The sequence below is a fragment of the Vombatus ursinus genome, unplaced genomic scaffold (assembly GCF_900497805.2).
Source record: "Vombatus ursinus unplaced genomic scaffold, bare-nosed wombat genome assembly UNPS02014832.1, whole genome shotgun sequence".
In the NCBI taxonomy this organism is placed as follows: domain Eukaryota; kingdom Metazoa; phylum Chordata; class Mammalia; order Diprotodontia; family Vombatidae; genus Vombatus; species Vombatus ursinus.
The window spans coordinates 66,960,475-66,983,813 of NW_020954610.1; the positions used below are offsets into that span (position 1 = coordinate 66,960,475).

The window sequence follows — 23,339 nt, forward strand, 5'->3', positions numbered from 1 at the left end:
CTTCTGAGGTCCTTACGACTTCACTTGTTACTATTTTAAACCAAAACATTTTGGAAGTTGAGCTGAAGATGCCTAAATAAGTGTCTTTTATGCTCAAGGGAGATGAAGCACTCTGTGACTTTCTCATTTTAATGTTCATGTGGGCTTGACTGTGTTTAATATTTTAATTTGAATATACCTGCTGGAGAAGTAGAAAATAGAGATAAGGCATCTTTGAAACTGCAAAAAGCATTAATAACTCCTCAAATGCAATAAAACTTTAATTATCTGGTGACTAGCCTTCCTAAAATCTTAAGAAGTAGAAAGAGAGAGAGAGAGAGAGAGAGAAGTGGATTATTTAATTTATTGTATGTAATTATATCCACAGGGACCTAGCAGGCTGGCTGGCATATAGTAGTTGCTTAATAAATGCTTATTAACTGATAGCTGAGAAAAGTTGAAGACCTGATGTTCTGTGATTGGTTGTTTCCTGGAATAAGAGAAAATAGAAACAGAAAATAGATACTATGATTGCCTGGTGATGTTTACGTGGTCCACTGAGGCAGTTCTTAAACTTTTTGGTTTTGGAACCTCTTTTTATTCTTTTTAATTCTTAAAAATTATTGAAGACCCTAATGAACTTTTGGGTTTTGTGGGTTAGAGGCAACAAAATGGTGGCAAGGTTAGAGGGCTGGATTTGGAATCAGGAAGATCTGACTTCAAATCCAGCCTCGGACACTTTCTCACTGTGATCCTGGGCAAGTCACTTTTTCTCTCTTTGTCTCAATTTCCTCAATGGTAAAATGAGGATAACTGTACAGGTTTGTTGTAAGGATCAAATGAGATAATGTTTGTAAAGTTCTTATTAGCACAGTGCCAAGCACAGAGTAGATACTATATAAATGCTTTTTTTTTTTTTTTGCTTTTATCTATTGATATTTACCTTGTTAGAAATTTAAACACCTTAGTATTATTGTGAAATAGCTTTGACCTTGTGCACCCCCTGAAATGGTCTCAGGAACTCAGGGGTCTCTGGATCACATTTTTAAAACTGCTGGTCTACTTCTTTTTGGTAGGAAAGCTGAGAAGAGTGGGAAAAATGATAGAATAACAGTAGAGGAAAGAGTGGCGGAAATTAGAAATAGAGACAGCTGCAGGATTGATTATAGATAGTGACAGAGTTGGGAGGTAACAAACATTGAGAGAGTGGAGGAGACCTAGTCCTCATGGGATGGAAGAGAGAACAGCTTTGTATTGGGGGATGGAGTGAGATTGGGATATCATATAACTATTTAAATCTACATATACCTTGTTTACCCTTGAAGACAAAGTCTTAAGATACTTGTTCTTTGTATACCTAATTGATTCCATTTGACAAAACTTTAAATATGTAGGGAAATGCACCATTGTTAGGTGCTAGGAATACTTATACAGGGTGTCCCAATAGTCTTAGTATATTTTTTTTGGTTATTAATGCTTAAAATTGCACTAAGATTTTTTGAACACTCTGTATACTTACAAATCACAGTTCTCCTGTATGTGAGTATACCCTCTATCAATGCAGATCACAGCACATTTGTTTGTATCTTTTTGGTCAGTTGTATTCTTGTCAATTTCCTTCTATAAATCCTTATTGGAGAATTACCAATGCATTGAAAATCTTCTTTGTCTTTAGACAGATACCATTGTATTACTAAGACTGTTTATCTGTTACCCTTCCTTCTTACTTATGTATGTGACTGACATACCTCCTTTTCCAGTCACACATTTTCTGGATAATAACTTTTATGACCATAAGGAGCCCAAGTCATTGTTAGGAATAATGTTACATTCTATTTACATCCACTATATATATTTAATGACCATTGGATCATCTGTGGTCCTGGTTTTTTGAAGTTTTTGCTGTGTTCTTCCATGTTGCCCAGCCTTATAACATTTCCAGAGTATTTTAATTTTAGTATGCTTCATGAAAAAATATGGACTTTGGTGTCAGAAAGCAGCTTTTGATTATTAAAAGCATTGTTTAATTTTCCGCATGCAACCCAGTCTCAGCTCGTTCTTTCAATTTCTCTTCTCTTTTCAGTTCTGGGCCCTGATTTTAGTTCATCTGCTGTGCATATCTAGGTTCATAGTTTGTATGTTATGCATATGTAGTGATGGAGTCACTCAATGGGCTTTCCATTCAACAGCATGTCATAGTCAGGATATGGGCATTTTTCTTCCATTTTGTTTTTCCTGTGTGAATTGTCAGACCTCTCTTTTGATTGAATGGTTGTGGGTTTTCTTAAGGAGGCTCTATAATATGCTAAAACTTGATGACATTAAACTGTTTTTATATGCAGATAAGAAACATCTGGAAGCACTCATGTGAAAAATTAAGATTAGGAGCCATGTGATATCTGGCATCATTCTACTTATCTGTGTGTACCTTGGGCCCTCTAGTGACTAGCTGCTCTCACTATGGCACAAACATAGGTTGAGGGAGTTGTGAATCATGATGGGATTGCATTTAGGGTTAGAGCTGGAAGAAAACTTAAAGGCCACTTAGTCCAGTTCCCTTATTTTATAGCTGAGGAAACTGAGCCCAGAGAGGTTAAGGGACTTGCTCAAAGTCACACAGGAATTAAGCAGAACAGGAATTCAAACCCATGTCTTCTGACTTCAGATCCAGGTTTTTTCCATTATAATATGAGTAACTTCAGTGACAGTGTAATCACTACTTCAGGAAATAACTTATTCTATTTTCTGATAGTTCTGACTACTGAGAAATTCCTTGACTGAACCCAAATCTGCCTCCTTTTTGTATATTCCCTGGTTTTACTATATTGAGTCACATAGATAAACCTGATTCCTCTTCCATATGGTGATCCTTTAAATATTTGAAGACAGTTCTCTCCACCCATTCTTCCTCAATTCTTTCCTTCTGCCGGATAAATATCCCTAGGTCTCTAGCTTCTGCAGTCATTTGTTTCAAATCTGGTTCTATGTCCATCAAATCTGGTTACCTTTGCCCTTCAGAATCCTATTAGATGGAAAGCATTTGCTTTTTCCTCAGTGTCAGAATTGAGCTCAATATTAAATGACAACATGGCAAATGACAAATAGCCTAAGAGTTGTATATTGGTTTTTGCAATAACTTAAAGAAATAACAATAATTAACATTTATATAGTATCTTAAGGTTTGCAAAGTGTTATAAAAAGATTATTTCATTTGATCCTCACAATAACCCTGGGAGATAGGGGCTATTATTATCCCTCTTTTACTGATGTGGAAACTGAGGCAGATAGAGGTTAAGTGACTTGCCTGGGGTCATATAGGGAGGTATCTGAGGCCAAGGTTTGAACTCAGGACTTTCTGACTCCAGATCCAGGGGCTACAGCCAATCAATGGCAAAAATTGGAACAGAGCATGGATTTCTCTCTTGATTTTGTGCAGTGGTATCAACTCAGATTCTGTCCAGTGTATAGAAGACAGAAAGAGAATAGAATAGTAGGAATAAAGGTGCCAGAAGAGCTAGAAAAGTACTGAGAAAAAGTGGCAAACAGTGATGTAGTTCCTGAAAGAGAAAGCATCAACTGTGTGCTCAGTATTGGAAAGGACTGACAGTCTGGAGGTCTCTCTGGGCCCCAGGAGGAATGTTTGGCAAATAGGAATTTTCCCATTTACATGAGATAAGGTAGAGTTTTTGTATTGTTCCAGTATGAGAAAAGTAAACCCTGCTACCACAGGTGGAAATATACCTGGTTTGTGTTTGTGTGGGGACATCCCATCAATCAATCAATAAACATTTATTCAGGGCCTACTATGTGCCAGGCATTATACTAAGTGCTGGGGATGCATAAAGAGGCAAAAGACATTCTCTGCCTTCAAGGAGCTTATATACTTAGCCATGTTTTCAGCCACACTCAGACAGCCCCAGTGACAGTCACCTTTGCTTTACTTCAAAGGATGGCTATTGGTCAAAAGAAAGCCCGCAGGGAGCTGCCCTTACTCACACTTTCTTTGTGTGGAGGAAATGTTGTGCAGAATTTAAGTCTGCTCCGTCTCTTGCTATTTTAACTTTTTAAATTCACCCACATCTTTTCAGCATGGCAGGTTTAGTGCCGTGTAGTGACTGTTAAAAAAGAGAGCTTTGTTGTCATGTTTTCCAGCCCACAGTTGCCCCCAGAACCTGTTAATTCTCTAATGAACTCAAATGCTATGCTTGGTGATTTGAATGTACAGGAAGCTGACTGAGATGAATAGATTACAGAGTAAATCTATAAAAGCTAGTAAATCCATTGATTATTCTTTTGGTCTCTGGATTTAGCTGTTGTCAAATGCTGATGTCACTTAAACCTCCAGGATATAATTTTTTAAAAAAGCATTGATGGGAATTGAAATTTAAAAATCCGTTTTAGTTTAGTTTAGTTTAGTTTTTTTTTTTTAGTCTCTCCTAAGTAAAACTAATTACCTGGCATTTTCCTGGGAGGAGAGTAAACTATAGCCTAATTAAATGTCTCAATGTGAGATTTTTGGAGAAAACTAGAGCTTTACACAGACAAGGATGTTGGTTTCTTCCCTAGCATGTACTAATTCCCTACCCTTTGAGCAGTGTTAGAAGCCTGTTGTATTACTAGGTTCTAGGCATGGGCTGGGAGTGAAATCTTTTATGCCTGAGATTTAGTATCATCACACAAGAAAATGGTAACCACTCCAGGATTCTTCCCATGCCCGAACAGTCACATACTATTTTAGGATTTGACCTGAGATGGAAGGCATCTGGAGATTGGAAAATGAGGTAGAAAGTGATGTGAGTGAAAACTAAAGATACTGAAGGTTAGCCCTGTACTATGGAAAGAGGGAGCAAATTCATTTCTTCTTCTTCCTATGTTGTATGTCCCATTGCTCCCAGTACCACGAACTCTATTTAGTATTACTTGGGCTATAAATTTAGGTTATCTAGGTTAAATGAGCTCTAGTTTAGTCATTTTGGTCATGTCCGACTCTTCAGGACCTCATTTGGAGCTTTCTTGGCAAAGATTCTGGAGTACTTTGCCATTTCTTTTTAAAGAAATTTCATTTTAAAGATGAGGAACTGAGGCAAAAAGTATTAAGTGACTTACCCAGGGTCACACAGCTAGTACGTATTCAAGACCAGATTTGAACTCACAAAGATGAGTCTTCCTGACTCCAGGCCTGGCATTCTATCCTCTGAGTCACCTAGCTGCGCCTGAAGTATATTTGTTGTTGAGTTGTGTTCAGTTTTTTGCAACCTGATTTGGAGTTTTCTTGGCAAAGATATTGTAGTGATTTGCCATTTCCTTCTTCAGCTCATTTTACAGATGAGGAAACTGAGGCAAATAGGGTTAGGTGACTTGCCCAGGGTCACACAGCTAGTAAGTGTCTGAGGACAAATTTGAATTCAGGAAGATGAGTCTTCCTGACTCCAGGCCTGGCACTCTATCCACTGCATCACCTAGCCACCCCCTTAAAGAGCTAGGAGTCACTAACTATAATCCTTCCATGGAGACACAGAGAACTACCAGCCCTTACCATATTATTTTGCTGCTATTATATGGTCAGACCTCCAGCTATGGCCTTCGAACTCATGATACACTTTAAGGACCGATTGGCCTTGTCATCTATACCACTTGTAGAACCCTTAGGACTTATAGGCCTTTCCATTTGCCTTGAAGCCAAAGTGTCCTGAAATGTGTTGTCTCCATTAATTATAATGTCAGCTCCTTTAGCTAGGGTGGGTCTTGACTTTTCTATTAGTGCCCTTAGTGTGTAACACAATGCTCAGCACACAGTAAGCACTTAATAGATACTTTTGCTTTGTTCAAATTGTTTAAATAGTGGTTCACTTTTTATTTATTTATTTATTTTTTCAGCCAAAGACAGGGTTTATTAAAGATCCGCCATATTAGCCAGACGTTTAAGGAATCTGAGCACTTGTGAGCTATTGGCTAGATTGTAAAAGTCTGAGCAGTGACTTGGTTATAAGAATCAGAGCCTAGTGGTTCACTTTTAGAAGTACCCACCATGTGCCTTTGCACAGGTTATTAAGCATGTCTGGAATGTATTCCCTCCTCATCTTCCCTCTTAATATTTCTAGCTTCCTTCTGGGTCTGTGTCATGTGCTACTAACTCTCATGGGAAAACTTTTCAGTCCCCAAGTTGTTCTTAATTTTCTCCTTCCTCAAATAATTACGCATATACTCATTCACCCATTTGCATGTTGTATTTCTCTCCTTCCCAGACATAAGAAAATATAAAGTTCTTGAAGGCAGGCCCTGATTTTCATTTCATTTTTGCACCCTTGTGTCTAGCATTGAGTGAAAAAAACTTATTAAAAGTCTTGCTGATTGGATTGCATTGGCACTTTGTAGTCTAGAAATAATTTTATTAGCATTTTTTCAGTTAAAAAAAAAACTGAGTCTAAAAAAAGTTAAAAATGACTTGCCCACAGACACATAGCTATTAAGTATCAGGGCCAGAATTTGAAATTAGGTATTTTGATTCCATATCTAGTAACATTCTGTCCTTTACAACATGCCTAGATTTTTGTAGACTGGCCAAGGAATCACCATTTACACCATAGACCTTTGTAGCTCAGAACATATTTTCCCAATAGAAATAGACCTACAAATGAAATTTGGGAACACAATTGCTTTATAAATTGGTGGTGGCTTGCGTAACACTAGCATACTCATTTATACCCTAGTGGATTAAAGACAGAATTGCACCAGGGAGAATAGAAATCCAATGATCTCCAAGGGGTTGTTGTTGTCAGCCCGTTGACATAAGTGTGTTTTCTTTGCAGAGGGAGACCAAAGGTCAGTTTCTCATAGACCACATCTGCAACTATTACAGTTTGCTGGAGAAGGATTATTTTGGCATTCGCTATGTGGACCCTGAGAAGCAACGGGTAGGTAAATACCTTATCTGAATAGGTTTTCCCATAAAGTAACTTAGGCCCCAAACTGTAATGCACTACTATTTTTCTCAAAATTTCCGAGATAATGATTAAATTCTTTCAAAAATTTTTGGAAAATATCTCATTTCCTACAGATGGCAGCTGGCAGCCTGATTGTTCCTCTTTGGGTGCAGTGAGCCCCGATAGCCATGGACAAAAGCCAGTATTTTTTGGTGGTTTTCCTTTGTTCTTCCTTATGATAATAGGGAAAATCCACAAACTTATCAAACATTTATTAAACACCCATTAAATTCCAGGCCTTGAGGAGAGAATGTTCCTTGTTTCTGAGAAAGGAGCTATTTTATTTGCTGATACTGGTTTTGATGTATTTTTGTTGTATGTTGCTTAGCATTTGTCCACACCAAAATGTTAAATAGAAAAGTATCCGTGGGCTCCCTGCACCACCCCAAAGAAGGAAGAAGGTCAGGTAATAGGTTTAGTTACTATAAAAACAAAACAATAGAAAGCCAGCCTCAAATCCAGGAAGGCCTGAGTTCAAGTTTTGCCTCCAACACAATGGCAGTGTGATCCTGGTGTGATCACTTAACCTCTTCGTGCTCCAGTAGAGTGATGTCCAGCACGCTGCCCATGTAGGCCCCCAATACTCCTAAGTGCTACCCGAACTAGATTAAAATGTAATTGGGAAATATTTAACAAAATAAGTAAAAGTAGAATCAAAGATAGATAATGTGAATATGTGGTTTTCTAAGTCAATATGTGGCCCATTGGAAATTCATATTCATGGTTCCTTGGTTCCTGAATTTGACATGACTACTCTAGGCTTGACTTTAAGACATTAAGGCATCAGAGAAGGTGCCAACTTGGCATTGGTACAAGTAGGATCCTCAGAAGTTTCTTAAACTGATGAAGTCACAGGTCTAGTCATTCTCTTCTACTTTAAAAGCCAACATAAAAAAATCTACTTCTAGGGGATCAAAGAGTGAATCAAGGAACAGTTATCAAGTATGTACTATGTGCCAGGTACTGTGCTGGTTTCTGGAGGGATACAGAAACAAAAAGGATAGAATGGTATAGTGGCTGCTATGTAGAGAATAGAACTGATGAGGCTGCCTACCCCACCCTGTGTGTATGGTGAAGGGCTAAGGGCTTGCTTGGAATGATTCTTTGCATTTAAAAAATGTATTAACCAGCGTGTACATAGACAGATGTGTTTCGTTTCCCTTATCCTTGACAATTGGAAGATTTCATCTAGACAGGCAGTAGAACCTTTAGACTGATTTGTATGTTGGTTTGTTATCCTTTGTGAAACTTTGCTGTCCATTGGTAGTGGGTTCCAGTGTCCCTCTACACCAGGGGTTCTTATCCTAGGGCCTGTGAACTTAAAAACAATTCATAATTATATTTCAACATAATTGTTTTCCTTTGTTATCGTTTAGTTGTTTTCAATTGTGTTTGACTCTCCGTGACCCCTTTTGGGGTTTTCTTGGCAAAGATACTAGAGTGGTTTGCCATTTCCTTTTCCAGCTTGTTTTACAGATGAAGAAAGTGAGGCAAACAGGGTTAAGTGACTTGCCTAGGGTCACATGGCTAGTAGGTATCTGAGGCCAGATTTGAACTCAGGTCTTTCTGACTCCAGGCCTGGTATTCTATCCATTGTGCTGCTTAGCTGCTCGTGGTCTCCTTTTTAACTATATGTATTTTATTTTATGTATTTATTCTGAGAAGGGGGTGGGACACAGACTTCACCAGACTGCCAAAGGAATCACTGATGTACAAACATTAATAACCCCTGCTCTATATTATACCAGGAATTGATTATGTAAGGGAGAATCTCAGTGCCTAAAACTTTTTAGACAACAGCTGGAATATTGTGTAATGTCTTGTAATGTTTCAGTGAAAATGGTGAGTTTGGCTTATTCGTAGAGAATTTACTGTAGTTGTTAGTAAATGACAAAACTGAATGAAATCCATGTATGGCTGTTGTATGAGGAAATGGGGAAGTTAGAAACAATCATAGCATTTTTTTCAAAGCTATTTTTTGGAATTTATCCCCTCTAATGTAAGATTTTGGGAGCTTAGATTTAAAGCCAAAAAGAGACTTTTGGGGTAATTGGGTCCAAAACTTCCTTCTTTTACAGATGGGGAAACTGAGGCCCAGATAGGACAAATGGCTTTACAAGGGGCTCACAGCTAGTGTGTGAGGCAGAATTTTCCTGACTCCAAGGCGTGTCCTATCTTCAAACACTCTTCTGCCTGTAGACTGGGGAATCTCAGCCCTTTTTGTGTCCTGGTCCTCTTTGAAGCATATGAAACCCTTCTCAGAATAAGGTTTTTAAATGCATAAAGTAAAATACATAAGGTTACAAAGGAAACCAATTATGTTGAAATTTAGTTATCAAATTATTTTTTTAAAAAGGACAAGTTCGAAGACCCTAGGTTAAGAGCCCTTAGTCTAGAAGAGGTTAGGAATGGAGAGATACGGAGAGAGAGGATGAGATGGGGAGGAGGGGAAGGTAGGGAGAAGAAGAGGGAAAACAAGGGAGCATGAGAGTTGGGAAAGAGAGAGAGAAGGAGGGAGGGAGAGGGAGAGACAAAGAGAGAGAGAATGTGTGTGAGAGAGAGAGAGTGAGAGAGAGAGAGAGTGAGAGAGAGATGGAGAGAGAGAGAGAGAACAAACACATTCATCCTCAGGACCACACAGAGGAAAAATGAGAAGTTTATTTTGAGCAGTGGTTCCCATCAAGTTCCTGTTTTCTAGATGTTTTTCCCCAGCTTCTCTGGTTTACTTTATTGTAACAGAAATGATGCATCATTTTAGTAGAAGGCTAATCAATAGTGAAAAATGAAAAGCCAAATGAGTTATAGAAACCTTACCTTTCCTTTAAAGCAGTGCAGGCGGGGTTGGCTTGACTCATATCTCTTTGAGGCTGTGATTTACGGTAAAACCTTGCCATGTATTAAATATTTAGCACTATTACATTTGGAACACCATATGTTTAGCAAGATGCCTCATGCCCCATATGCTCCTGAAGTGAAGAGGTTTGTCAGTAAAAGGACTCAATATTTCCATTTTTCTTTTTCTTTTATTTACTCAGTTTTTGTTGCAGAAAGGGCCAGATTGAATGCCAATTGGTAAATATAGCCTTTAATTTATAGAAATTAATAAATATAGTTTATTCTGCAGTACTAATTAGATTTTATCTATGTGATTTGATTGGTCTTGTGAACATCTTCATGAATTGGGAAGGTGTTGTCATCTTCTTCTTTTCCATCCACCCCCATTCATACAGAATGTCAGAAATAGAGATGTGCAGTCATGGACCCAGAGTCATACAGCATATCTAAGATCAAAACTTGGCTTCTGCCTCTCAAGTATAGTGTTCTTTCTATCATTTTATTTCTATTTGGAGGGAACCATTTTTAAAAGTCCTTGGTTGGATGTTATAATTCTGGTTTCTTTGAGAGTTGCTTAAGTCTTAGTCATCTCAGGACCAGAAATGATGAATTTTTGGTTCCTCGTCCAGCAAAAGATTTGGGTCAATGTATTTTCCTTTGATTCCACCAATCTTAAAGTGTCAATTTTGCCTTTGTATATGACTTGGGAAGGACATCTTAATCAGTAGTATCATTCCTGCTTGTGAAGGAAGCTCAATTAGAAATAGCCTTAGAGGAATTAGGTCTGAAAGAGCCTTAAGAAAATCCTTAAGGAATCATTTCATGTAACCCTCTTGTTTTATGAAGGGAGAAACTGAGACCCAGAGAGGACAAATGACTAAGCTCATGTAATCTTGAGAATTCATAACTCTCGTGCAATAACTTTCTTTGTTCTTGTGATAATATTGGGTATAGAAGAGTCAAGAGAGTAGTAGCAGAGTTCCTATTTAATTAACTATACAAGTATTTTAAATATTATTGATAGACATTATTAACAAGAAGGCCTGGGTTCAAGTCCCACTTCTGACCCATGTTAATGACTGTGGGCAAGCTACTTAATCCTTCAGTTGTCCAGGTGATTCACTAAGCTTGTAAGTTGCAGAAAATGTTCTAACTTGCTTTGGAGGAACTTTCCTTACCTGGGAGTTCCCTATACTGCTGAAATCATGGATCCAGTCTGTAGCCTATTAACAGACATTATATATTATGAATTTGAATTCTGCTTCAGAGACTTACCAGCTGTGTGATCTTGGGCAAATCACTTGATTTAATTGAAATTTAATTGAAATCACTCAGCCCCAGTTTCTTCATCTCTAAAATGGGGATAATTATAGCACCATTCTTCCAGGGCTGTTGTGAGGATCAAGTGAGATAATATGTAAAGTGCTCTGCAAATCTTAAGGAGCTTTATAAATGATAGCCCTAATAATAACCATAATAGTATAAACATATAGCACATAAATATTATATAATTTATTTATAAGTATTAATATATAAATACTATACATTATAAGTATTAGATATAACTATTATATCATATGACTATTTATAAATATTGTGAATTATCTAAGTATAATATAATGTCATAAATATATTATAATATGATAATATGTATATAATATGTATACTGTATATAATATGATAATACATAAAACAATATGATATAGGCAACATATAATTTATAATATAATAATATAGGTAATATAAAATATATAGAGAATCCCTTGAGTTTCTGGGGTTCGGAGATGCAGTAGGGATAAAGCTGATCTGGTGTCTCTACTAAGTCCAGCAGACTGAATCCGAACAGATGCTATAAGTGATCCTGAAGTTTTTAATGCTAGTATCTTGAAGCAACCAGAGGTCAGGCCCTAATTTAAAAAATAAATAAAAATAGCTAGCATTATATATATATATATATATATATATGTATATACACACATATAAATAATTGGAAAAGACTATCTTTGTTCATTGGTTGCCAATTTCCTTTTTCCAGAGGAGACTTTGGAATAGATATGGAGTGGAATTAAAAATGGCCTTGTTGGTTTTGGGTTACTATATAATGAAGGTGCCAGAGTGCCAGATGACATTATGTCTGACCAGCTGCTCCTGCAGCCAGAAGAGTGTTTGTGCTCCTGGGGAAAAATGCTGCACAGGTGCTGTCAACTGTGAGCAAAAGTGGCGTCTGTGATCCCAGGGCCACCCTCCATGGAACAGAAAGGCTGTTTCCTTGTCTCCTGTCACTGGGTTATGAATTTGACTGCTAATGATCTCTCCTTGTAGACTGAGTTCCCCAGATACTTTAAAATCAAGAGTTCTTTGGGAATAGCATAGTCAAATTAGTCTGTCCACAAGTAGGCAGAATAACTTTAACTGTATAGATTCGGTAGTTATTTATAGAGGATTTGTATCATATATTCAGGATTGGAAGGGATCTGTGCAACTGCTTATTATACAGAAGAGGAAACTTCTAGAGAGATTGTGACTTGCCCAAGGTCACACAAGTTTTAAGTGTAAGAGGTGGAATTTGAACCCATCTCCCCATGTCCTGACTGTAAAGCCAATGCTCTTTGTGCCACATTAGGTTGCCATTTGTAAGAGGTTTTTAAAGGGACAGAGTTGGGGGAAAAAATGATAAGCATTAGCTGAAAGTGACCAGCTTCCTTGTGGGGAAAGGGAAGGGGAAAGTCAGAAATCAGAAATCTGAAGCAAATTAAATTGGAAGCAGCAAAATCTTGCTTCCATTAAAGACCAATCAACAAGTATTTAGTAAACACCTACTATGTGTTAGGTACTATGCTAAGTACTGGGGATATATATATAAAGAATGAATTAATCCCTACTCTGAAGGAGCTTATATTCTAAGGAGAGAGAAAAACATACATACATGCATGCATGCATACGTACATATATGTGTATATGTATAGATATATTTAAATGAAATATATGTATGTGTAAGTGTATATATATATATAATGATACGTATATATATAAAATGAAATATGAAGTGAATAAATACAAAGTTAAATACAAAATATTTGGAAAGAAGTTGAGGACATCAGGAGAGATTTTTTTTAGAAGATGGTACTTCAGATGTGTTTTTAAGGAAGAAGAGGATTCTGTGAGGCAGAGGTGAGAAAGGCATGCATTTTTAGGTATGGGAACAACCAGTGCACAGTCCCAGAGAAGGGAGATGGGACATAGGATAGTGTGTGTGAGGAACAGAGAGACAGATAGTCTGGCTGGTTCGATGAGTGCAGAAGGAGGAGGAATGATCAATAAAATTGGGAAGGTAGTGGAGACCAGGTTGTGAAGAGCTTTCAAAGCTAAATAGAGGAATTTTTATTTTATTTTAGAAGCAACAGGAGGCCACTAAAGTTGAGTGAGAAGGGGAGTACCATGATTATATTTGTGCTTAAGGCAAATCACTTTTGCAGCTGTAGGATGGATGAACTGAAGTAGGGAGAGATGGAGGCAGGGAGGCCAATTAGGAGGCTACTGCAGTAATCTTGGGGGAGAAGTGATGAGGGCCTGAAATAAAGTGGTAGTTATGTTAGTGGAGAGGAGAGATGTGAGAAATGTTGGGGAGCAACATCTTGCTTCTATTCATGACCTGCCCATTCTGATTTGAGGCAAAAACAAAACAAAACAACAAAACACCAGATTAAGAGAGGCTAGACAAATGTCATCTTCTCTAAGCAAAGCTTTTGCTCTCTTGGTGACATAAACAGCCTCAAACTTGGTTTAACTGGTGATGAGTTATTATTTAGAGAAGGTCTAAATACCATTATTAGAGGTTGAGTTCTCTCACTGGCCAGCAACAGGCAGGAATATCAGATTTTGCCTGAAAGACTACTGTGGGGACCACAGAAGCTGTAAACTTTGAAGCATCTCCAAAGATGTCTATGAATGCAGCTGAGAGCACACTGATTTGAGATTATAAATTAGGGAAGTAGAAATTGGATTTATAGGTTAATTTCACATACTTTTGAGAGGGTTTGTTTCTTGTGTATTCTGGTCGCCATAGGGAATTTATTCCAATATTTGTTTGTCAGCTTGAGTTTTAAAAGTTTTATATTTTAATAACACAGAACAGGATTGCACAATCTCATTAAATATTTAGTTGCCTACAGTGTGGGTGTCAATGGATTCTTAAACCTTGCAAGTGAAGAGATGGCGCTGTCTGGAGGACCACAGCCTCAAATTGTATGACTGCCATCTTGTGGTGATTTACCTAGTATGTCGACATACGGTCCCTGGAGCCTAGAATTGTGTATTTGTGGCTGGGTATAAAGTAGCAATCATGTCACTCAAGTAAAATACTATTGTAACAAGCTTAATGGGATATTAAAACAATTTAGAATCAGAATTTTTGGGCTGGAAGGGACCTCAGAGATCATCTAGTACAAACCTCATTTTACAATAGAGAAAATAAATTAAATGGCTTGTCCAACCTTACTTAGGATGGCAAAGTCAAGATTTGACTCCTAAGTCCTATGACTCCAATGCCAGTGCCATTTCCATGACTTCCTTCCTTAGACTTAAGCTTCTTTGGCCACTTTAGCATACGTGTGTAGTTTATAAGGGCTTTGAACTTACCGGCTAATCCATGTGTGGGTAAGACACTCTGAGCTCCAAAATATGTAATATTTGCTCAATACTAATATCTAAGAAACTATAAGTGGAAGCACTTTGAAAAATTATAAATTACTGTATAAAATATTGTTATTATAGCTAACCACAATGAACTTGCACTTGGACTTGCACATTGGGTCCCCAGCATGCAGCTACTACTCTGTGTTATAGGGATAGCTTTTAGAGGTTTTGGAATATCATATCTGCTGTGTTCCCTCCAACATCAGTCAAACAATTAACATCTCTCCAGTGTCATTTAACCAGTGATTAGCACCCTGATACAGTTTTGACCAGTAGATATAGCCTCAATATCATTGATAACCAGTTAAAATCAATTAGCTTTCATTTATTATTCCATTTATTTCCCTTAGGAATCTAGGGACCTCAAGGTCTCTTCCTCACACAACCCACTTTCAAGAAAAAGAATATAAAACTCATTAATACTAAAGCACACATTCCTGCTAACAGTTGAAAATGAGGGATCAGAAGCAGTAGTCTTTCAGGCACCCATAATTCAGTAGATGGGGAATCAAGAAATCTGAGATCTCTTCCTGGCTCTGACACTAACTAGGGCTGAGATCTGAAGTCCTTCTTTGATCTTCTCTTCCCTTCTCCAAAAGGAGCCTCTAGTAGAAATGAAGAAAAACCACCAGTGAATTTTTCTGTAAATGAAAGGGAGCAAGAACAAATTCCCTTCTAGTTCTGACATTCTAAGAAGACCCTTTGAGTTCTAACTACCAGGAGGCTAATATATCTCATGTAGATTTGCATATTAATAGGGATCAAAGCCTTAAGCTAAAGAAATGTGCCTGGAATTTTAGGCATCACTGAATAAGTGGCAGAGCTTTGGGGGAAGCCTTCCCAGTGCCCCGAAATCACATTGAAGTACATTGCCTCAGAGGACACATTAACACGAGTCCATTTTGCATGTGGATGTGTTGATTTTTCTAGATGTTAAAACATTTACACCTGAATAGGTGAAGAAACTAATATATTAGTTATAATAATAATTCCTTATATTTTGATGTTTGGTTGTTTCAGTTGTATCCAACTCTTGGTGACCACTGGAGTGGTTTGTCATTTCCTTCTCCTGCTTATTTTACAGATGAGGAAACTGAGGCCAATAGGTTTAAGTGACTTATCCAGGGTCACACAGCTTATTAGTATCTGAGGTCAGATTTGAACTCAGGAAGATGAGTCTTCCTGATTCTAAGCCTAGCATTCTATCCACTGCACCACCTAGTTGCCCTATACCTTATTTAGTGATTTATAATTTTTTCAAGTATTTCTTAGTATTAGGTATTAGTCAAATGTTACTGATAAAACTAGAGCTCAGAGGGGTTAAATGTCTGCCCAAGGCTGAACAGCTTATAGAGTTTGAATACAAATTGAGATGTTTTGACTGTGTCCAGTATTTCTTTGCTTTGCTTCTATTGTTATTTATTCAACAAATATTTATTAACAACCTACTAGATGCAAGGCACTGGGTTAGGTTCTGGGGATAAGAGATAAGAACCAAACAACCCCTGCCCTCAAGGAGCTTCACCTCTGCTGGAGGATACTATGTCGGCATAGATTAAGGAGCTACAAAATCATTTTAGGAGGGAGAAAGTACTGAGGACTGGTGGGGCTGGGGAAAAGTTTCCTGAGGAAGGTGGCTTCTGAGCTGAGTCTTGAGAAAGATAAGAATTCTGGAAGATGGAGATGGATGAATGAAAAAAGCATTTATTCAATGCCTACTATGCTCCAGACACAGTGCTAGGCACTGGGGATAGAAATACAAAAACTAATATAGTTTCTGCCCTCTAGGAATTTTTGTTCTTTTAAAGGGGAAGCAATATCCATGGGCTTGTGGTGTCAAGGGAACCAGATTTTGAAAGTCACAGGAATGGTGAATGGAAGTAGGTGTAATATTGACAAGCCCTTTCTAGAAGCAATGGGTTAGGTGAGTTTGCATGCAGTTACCATTCAGGATAGCTCAGTCCTAAGCAGAGTTCCAATCATTCAGTCAATCAACAAACATTTATTAAGTGCCCACTGTATGCTAGGTGCTGGGGAAACCAAAAAATGCGAGAAATGGTCCCTACTCGTAAGAAGTGTACAGCTAAATGACAGAGACAACATGAAAACAACTGTGCACTAACAAGCTATCTGCAGGATAAAGAAAAACATATTCAATAGAGGGAAGGCATTAGGATTTAGGAAGGTCAGGGAAGGGGAGATTTGGGGTAGGACTTGAAGGAAGTCAGGAGGCAGAAATGAAGAGAGAAAACATTCCAGGCATGGGGAACAACTGGTAAAAATGCCTGTAGTTGAGAATTGGAGTTTCTTGTTCATGGGACAGGTAGGAGGCCAATGTCAGTGGATCACAGAGTACAAGGTGGGGTATAAAGTATAAAAAGACAGGTGAGGAGGAGGGGACAAGTGATGAAGGACTTTGTACATCAAATAAAAGAATTTACATTTGATTCTGGAGGTGATAGAGGTTTAGTGAGTGGACCTGGGGAGTGGGTAACATGATCAGACCTGTGTTTTAGGAACATCACCTTAGGACCTGAAAAGTGGGAGGAAACGACTGGAAGAGGAACCAAAAGGCCACTGTAATAGTCCAAATGTGAGGTAATGAGGGCCTGTATCAGGGTGAGAGCCATGTCAGAAGGTAGAAGGGGGTTTATTCAAGAGACTTTATGGAGGTAATAACTACAATACTTGTCAACAAATTGGATATAAGGAATGAGAAAGAGAGAGAGTGAGAAGTTGAGGCTGACACCTTGGTCATTGGGAGAATGGCGGTGCCTTTGACAACAGTAGAGAAGTTAGGAAGAGGGAAGGGTTTGGAAGAGAAGGATAATAAATTCAGTTTGGGATTAAAGATTATGAATTTAACACGTCTATGGGACATTTAGTTTGAGATGTCCAATAGGCAATTGGAGATGTAAGACTGGAGTTTAGCAGAAAGTTTAGGGCTGGATAAGTAGATTTGAGAATTATCAGCATAAAGATGATAATTTGGTTTTTGGGAACCAAGAGATCAGATCCACATGAAATAGTCTAGAGGGAGAAGAGAAGAGGGCCTAGTGCTGAGTCCTGTAGGATACTCATGGTTAGTTGTTATTGTTATTTGTCCTTCATTCTAGAAGAAGACCTTGACATCAAGGAGGTGATGCCATGATATGCAAGTGAAATGAATTTAAGTGAGAGAGAGCTGTGCAAAGTCACCAGCCTTACTTTATCCTCTGGAACCATCTGGGTTCTGTGGCCACATATAGATCAGGACAGCTGGAGATGGCCCAGGATGCAGTAGGGGACCTTGGCCTTTTCAAGCTAAGGTCTTTTAGTAGGTCTCAGTTTGATTGAGGCAGTGCCCATGGTTAGTAGGCATAATCTGGACAAAGATATAGCAACAGGACCAAGAAGGAGCTGAGTGGCTTAATTCCCTCAGGCCTCTACAGGTCTAGGCTGGAGAATACTGATCCAATGAAGGGGAAAAGGGCAGGAGGAAGGGAGGGTCAAAAACAGGGCAGATGAAAAGCTAGTTCATTTCCGGAAAGAGGGACAGTCTGTTCCAAGGAAGAGAAGTGGGAGTGTCAAATGTGGGACATGAGGAACATAGCGTGCTTACAAGACTGCAATGTGAAATAAAGCTGGAAAGGGAGGTTGAAGCCAGATTATGAAGGGTTTTAAATGTCAGGCCAAGGAGTTGGCATTTTATTCTGGCACTAATGAGGAGCCATTGATAGCTTTTGAGCAGAGGAGGGCCTTAGTAAGACCTCTGCCTCAAAGGAAGATTATATTATCAACTATTTGGTAAATGGATGGGCAAGGAAAGGGACTGAAAATGAGGAGATTATTACAATAGTCCAGATGGGAGCTGATGAGGGCCTTACCTCTTGTAAGCCAGCATCATCTTGAGGTATGTTGTTGGTTAGCAGGATCAACATCTTCCTTTTCTCCAGGGCAACAGCATGCTTATTGATGAAAGGGAAAAGTTATTTTTTAAAGCAAGCCCAGTGTGCTGCATACTCCAGGTTTCATTTGCAAGGAAAATGGCAGTGAAATCAGAGATGTTCTAATTACTACATCTGATTACAAAGCAGAATAAATGACTATTAAAAAATAGCCTAAGTATAATCTATTTATATGTACAATAATCGCATGATTTGATTTACTGGTATGTCTCTGACTTATCATTTGCTGACTCATTTCAACAGCTTTAATGGGGCAGAATGATTTGAAAAAGGAGGAGAAGAATTCTAGAAAGAGGGGAGAGGTGAATGGCTTGACAGTCCTATTTTTTGTCGGTTAGCTGGCCCTTAGTTGCAGATGGGAAAGAGTAGAAAATAATCACAGTAAAGATGATGGGGCTATCTGAAAAGTAACAGTTTCATCAGCTAGTGAACCCAAGCACCATCTTGGAAAACAAAGTAGTTTGTTTCTACTCTAGGTTTGTGGACTCTATTCAATGCATAAAGTGCTTCCTCTGAAGCTCAAAAAAATGATTTCCTTAAATGACCTCGCAACAGGTCACAGTGCTTGAACTCTCATTTCTTAGTTATATGACAGTTACTTTTATCTGTAAGAACACAGCTGTGAACTAGGAAAAGTTCTAGTTTTCCTAGAAATATGGTTCTATTTTCCTGAAGGAAAAAAAAAGCAATAATAAGACCCTTAATTAGGCAGTATGGTATAAGTGGCTAGAGAGCTGAGAAGTCCTGGATTCAAGTATGCCTTCTGACCCTGGGCAAGTCACTTATCCACTAAGTGCTCTAGGGAACTCCACCTCATTTTATAGATGAGGAAACTGAGGCAAACAGGGCCTAAAGGGACTTGCCCAGGGTCAAGTGTCTGAGGCTGGATTTGAACTCATAAAAATGAGTCTTCCTGATTCCAAGTGCTCTATCCACTGTGCCATCTAGCTGCCCCTTGATACATTATAGCACAATAATAACTATTCTGAGTGGTAGTCCAGACTCATAAAGAAAAGTTTAAAGTTTGTTGAGGCTAGATGGTATAGTAGAAAGATTTCTGGACTTGAATTCAAATCCTACATCTAAAATATATTCCTTGTGATCCTGGACAAGTGATTTAACCTCCTTGAGCCTTAGATTCCTGATCTTTAAGACTGGGAGGATACTGCAATGGATAGAGTGTAGGATTTGAAGTCAGAAAGATCTCAGATTGAGTATTGCCTCAGACACCGCCTACCTTTGTGACCCTGGGTAAGTCATTTAACTTTTCTGTGCCTCTATTTTCTCATTTGTAAAATGAAGATAATAGCATTTATCTCACAGGGTTGTTGTGGAGATCAAATAATTTAATGCATGTAAAATGCTTTGCAAACCTATAATTATTATTTTTGGGCTATTGTGAGGCAGCCTTAAAACACCATTCTAAGGATAAAGGGAGGTAGAGATGGTTATTCAATAGTATTGCTTAGTGTTTGTCTAATTGAGTCTTTTTTTTTTTCACACAGTCAGTTTTGCTATAACACCTGCTTTGAAAACACAAATTTGTTTCAATATGATTGACATATCAGGGAACAATTTGAGCATAACCTGAATTTTGCATTTATTTATGTATATTAGTAAAAAAAAAAAAACACAGAATACTACACCCAGCTAAAAACCAAGTCCCATTGGAGTGGACAAAACAAAGATACCTCAAAAGTTTACCTCTGTTCTCACCACATGTATTATACAACAAGGTTGTGTTTTGCTACTCTTCCTCATTATGAATTTTTCTACATGAAAAAATGCTCATTCAACATCCCAACTTGAACAAGTCTTGGAGTTATGGCCTTCTGAGGCTACCCTTTGCCCTGTCCAGAGTCATTGACTTTACCATCCTGATGGGTAGTAAGCCTGGGACCCCATGGGAACTGGGGATAGGCTGAGCGGCAGGATCAGCCATGGACATTGTCATTATTTGTTATAGTATTTATGTATTTCTTAACTATTTAACATGTATAAAACTGTGACACGATTATTATTAGGTTCTGTCTTTTTTTTTAACCTATCACTGATGAAGTTATGTTTAGTGTTGTATTCCTGACCCCATTTTCTGTATAAACCCTATGGTTTTTAGCGTGCAATTTTGCATAGTACAGTGATTTTTAGGAATGCACATGTCTTGTTAAAGCAGAACTGACTATATCCCTAGGAAGGCCAGACCGAATTGACAGTTCCTAAATTCATTCGTAAACCAGTGAGGGATTTCATCCTTGAGTGCATATTGTGTTCCTAATGCCTCCCTATCGGATGCACTGTGACTCAAATATTACTCATGTAGACATTAATATTATTAGTTTGTAATTATAGACCCTTTCCTCTATTATTATTGCTTAAATAGTTCATGGTGACCTTCTGAGGATGGAGCAATTGACGATGGGTTATTATTACCAGAATCATGCTATGAAAAGAGAATAACCTTATTAAAAGCCTCTTAGTTTTTACATCTTCACTGTACCATGCAGCATTTTGACTGTGGGTCTCTTCTTTTCCTTTCCAGCACTGGCTAGAACCCAACAAGTCAATCGCCAAGCAAATGAAATGTAAGTGTTGATCCCAAACTTGGGTTTTGAATAAAAAGATACCCAAGAATTGGGTTGTGGGTTTTTTTCCAATTACTCTATAATCATATTAGAATCATATTAGAGCTGGAAGGGACCTTGGAGGCCTTTTGCTCTAACCCCCTCATTTTATAAATCAAGAAATCGAGACTCAGGAAAGTTCAGTGACTGGCCCAAGATCCAGGTACTAAGTGTCAATGCCAGGATTTGAACACAAGTCCTCCGACCCCACAACTCAGTGTTCTTTTTATTGTAATACCATTCTGGTTCTGTTGCCCTGTGGGGGAAAAATGCCAAGTGAAGTTGGAAAGGTTGGTTGAGGTTTAGAAAATGGTAGTCCCTTTTCTGTTCCATTTAGGGCTATCAACATGATTCTCTCATCCTTCCCCATTCAGTACCATGTGTTATCCTCACAATTTCCATACTTTGGACAACAAGGCAAATGTGTACACACAAGCAACTTCAGCTGCAAGATGGAGTCATTAATTATCAGGAGCCCAGAGACTTCCCTTTCTGTTAGGGGGCAGAATTCACTGCTTCCTAGAGCCATCTTAACTCCTTCTATCTTTTGGAAGTGCCATGTTGATATTGGGGAAGTGAAATAAGCTCTATCCTGTTCAGTTGCAAAAAGTTGCTGATAATGATTCTGGTGCAATGGGAGCCCAAGTTTTATAAGAAGCTTTATTATCACTGAGTAGATGGTTATTTTCCCCTTTTCTGTCCCTCAAAAAGAGTAGTGAGAATACAATAGTATAGCTTTTTAAAATTTTTTTTAAAGAATGGTACAGCATACAACAATAGATTTGGAGTTAGAAGACCTGAATTCAAATCCTGGGTCTGTTACTTACTAACTATGTAACTTTCAACAAATTACTTTAATCTCTCTGGGCCTCAGTTTCCTCAGTTGTAAAATGAGGAGGTTGGACTAAATCAGGTGTTCTTAACTCTTTGTGTCATGAAAACCTTTGACGGTATAGTGAAGCAAATGGATCCGTTCTCAAAATAATATTGTTAAATGTATGGAATAAAATATCTTTGATTACAAAATGGTACTGAAATAGCTTACAAAATGTTTTAAAAAATCAAGTTTATGGATCTGCTGTTTATGGACCCCGGGTTAAGAGCCCCTGGGCTAGATGACCCCTCAGCTTCCTTCCGGCTCTCAATCCTGTGATTTCAGGTTGAGCTGCTTTGTTGTTGTGCATTCACGGAGCTGTTCAAGGCATCTGCCTGTGTAATCATGTCTCTGTGGAAATCACTGACTGCCAGTCTGGAGACAGAGGAGGATGCTTGATTTATGGTCCAGTCGATGAGATGTTTTGTTATGGTGACCTGCTCTTTGTTGTTACCAACCTGCTTTGTTTATGTCCAGGAGGGCAGCTTCTGAAATGTACTTTAGGATTTCATTATATCCTCAGAAATTCATTTGTATTTTTCTTCCCTGTCTTAGGCATATTGAATGATTCTGGTGTAGATGATAAATCAGTTTCTTATCCAAGTTCAAGTGAACACATTATATACATGTAGTTGCCATCATTCAAGGGACCCACCCCATTTCCCTTTTTAGGGGTTGGGGTATAGAAGAGATGGTATGGAGTACAGTGGATAGTATTTCTTTGATAATTTTTTTGGGGGGGAGGAAGAAATCAATTCAATTTTAATTTAACAAGCATTTATTAAGTACTTACTATATGCCAGGCACTGTGCTAGGTACAAGGGATCCTTTCTGGATCCAACAGCAAAAAGAAATAATTGTTGGCCCCTAGGGAAAAAAATAAAAACCCCACCAGTGGCTAAGCCATATGGCTCTCTCTTTTTCCTTATTCTCACTTTTTCTCTCAAAAACCACTATCTTCTGCTGCAAAATGAGTGTCAGAGAGAGTGGCTTGAGTTAGTCCTAAGCAATAGCCATGGCTCCTGAGTCTGTGTGTGCTATATCAGTGGAGAGAATTGTATAGGTGAGAGCAGTGACCACTACATACTTACAGTACCTCAGGTCATTGGTTTGCTGGTAAATGTCTGACAGCTGACTCTTTGGGGAGGAGGGAAGAAATGTACACAAGAGACACTTTAAAGTTTAATATTCATTATGAATATTTTCTCCATCGCTTTCTTAAGTCTTTGTTGTTGTTGATTAGTCATTTTCAGTTGTATCCGACTCTTCACGGCCCCATTTGGGGTTTTCTTGGCAAAGATACTGGAGTGATTTGCCATTTTCTTCTCCAGCTCATTTTGTAGATGAAGAACTGAGGCAAACATAGTTAAGTGACTTGCCCAGGGTCACACAGCTACTAAATGTC

At 38.3% G+C, this 23,339-nt stretch overlaps 1 protein-coding gene across 2 annotated transcripts in view; it reads left to right on the forward strand.

Annotated features, from left to right (window-relative positions):
* LOC114025947 (FERM domain-containing protein 3) overlaps positions 1-23,339 on the forward strand; it is a 335,752-nt gene that overhangs the window by 157,194 nt on the left and 155,219 nt on the right. Inside the window, exons 2-3 of one of the 2 annotated variants that reach the window (XM_027839487.1) lie at positions 6,789-6,893; positions 20,979-21,021. In XM_027839487.1, the coding sequence (XP_027695288.1) occupies positions 6,789-6,893; positions 20,979-21,021 (148 nt within the window). Of the gene's footprint in view, positions 1-6,788; positions 6,894-20,978; positions 21,022-23,339 lie in introns of those variants that run through there. The other variant, XM_027839488.1, reaches the window with a different exon arrangement.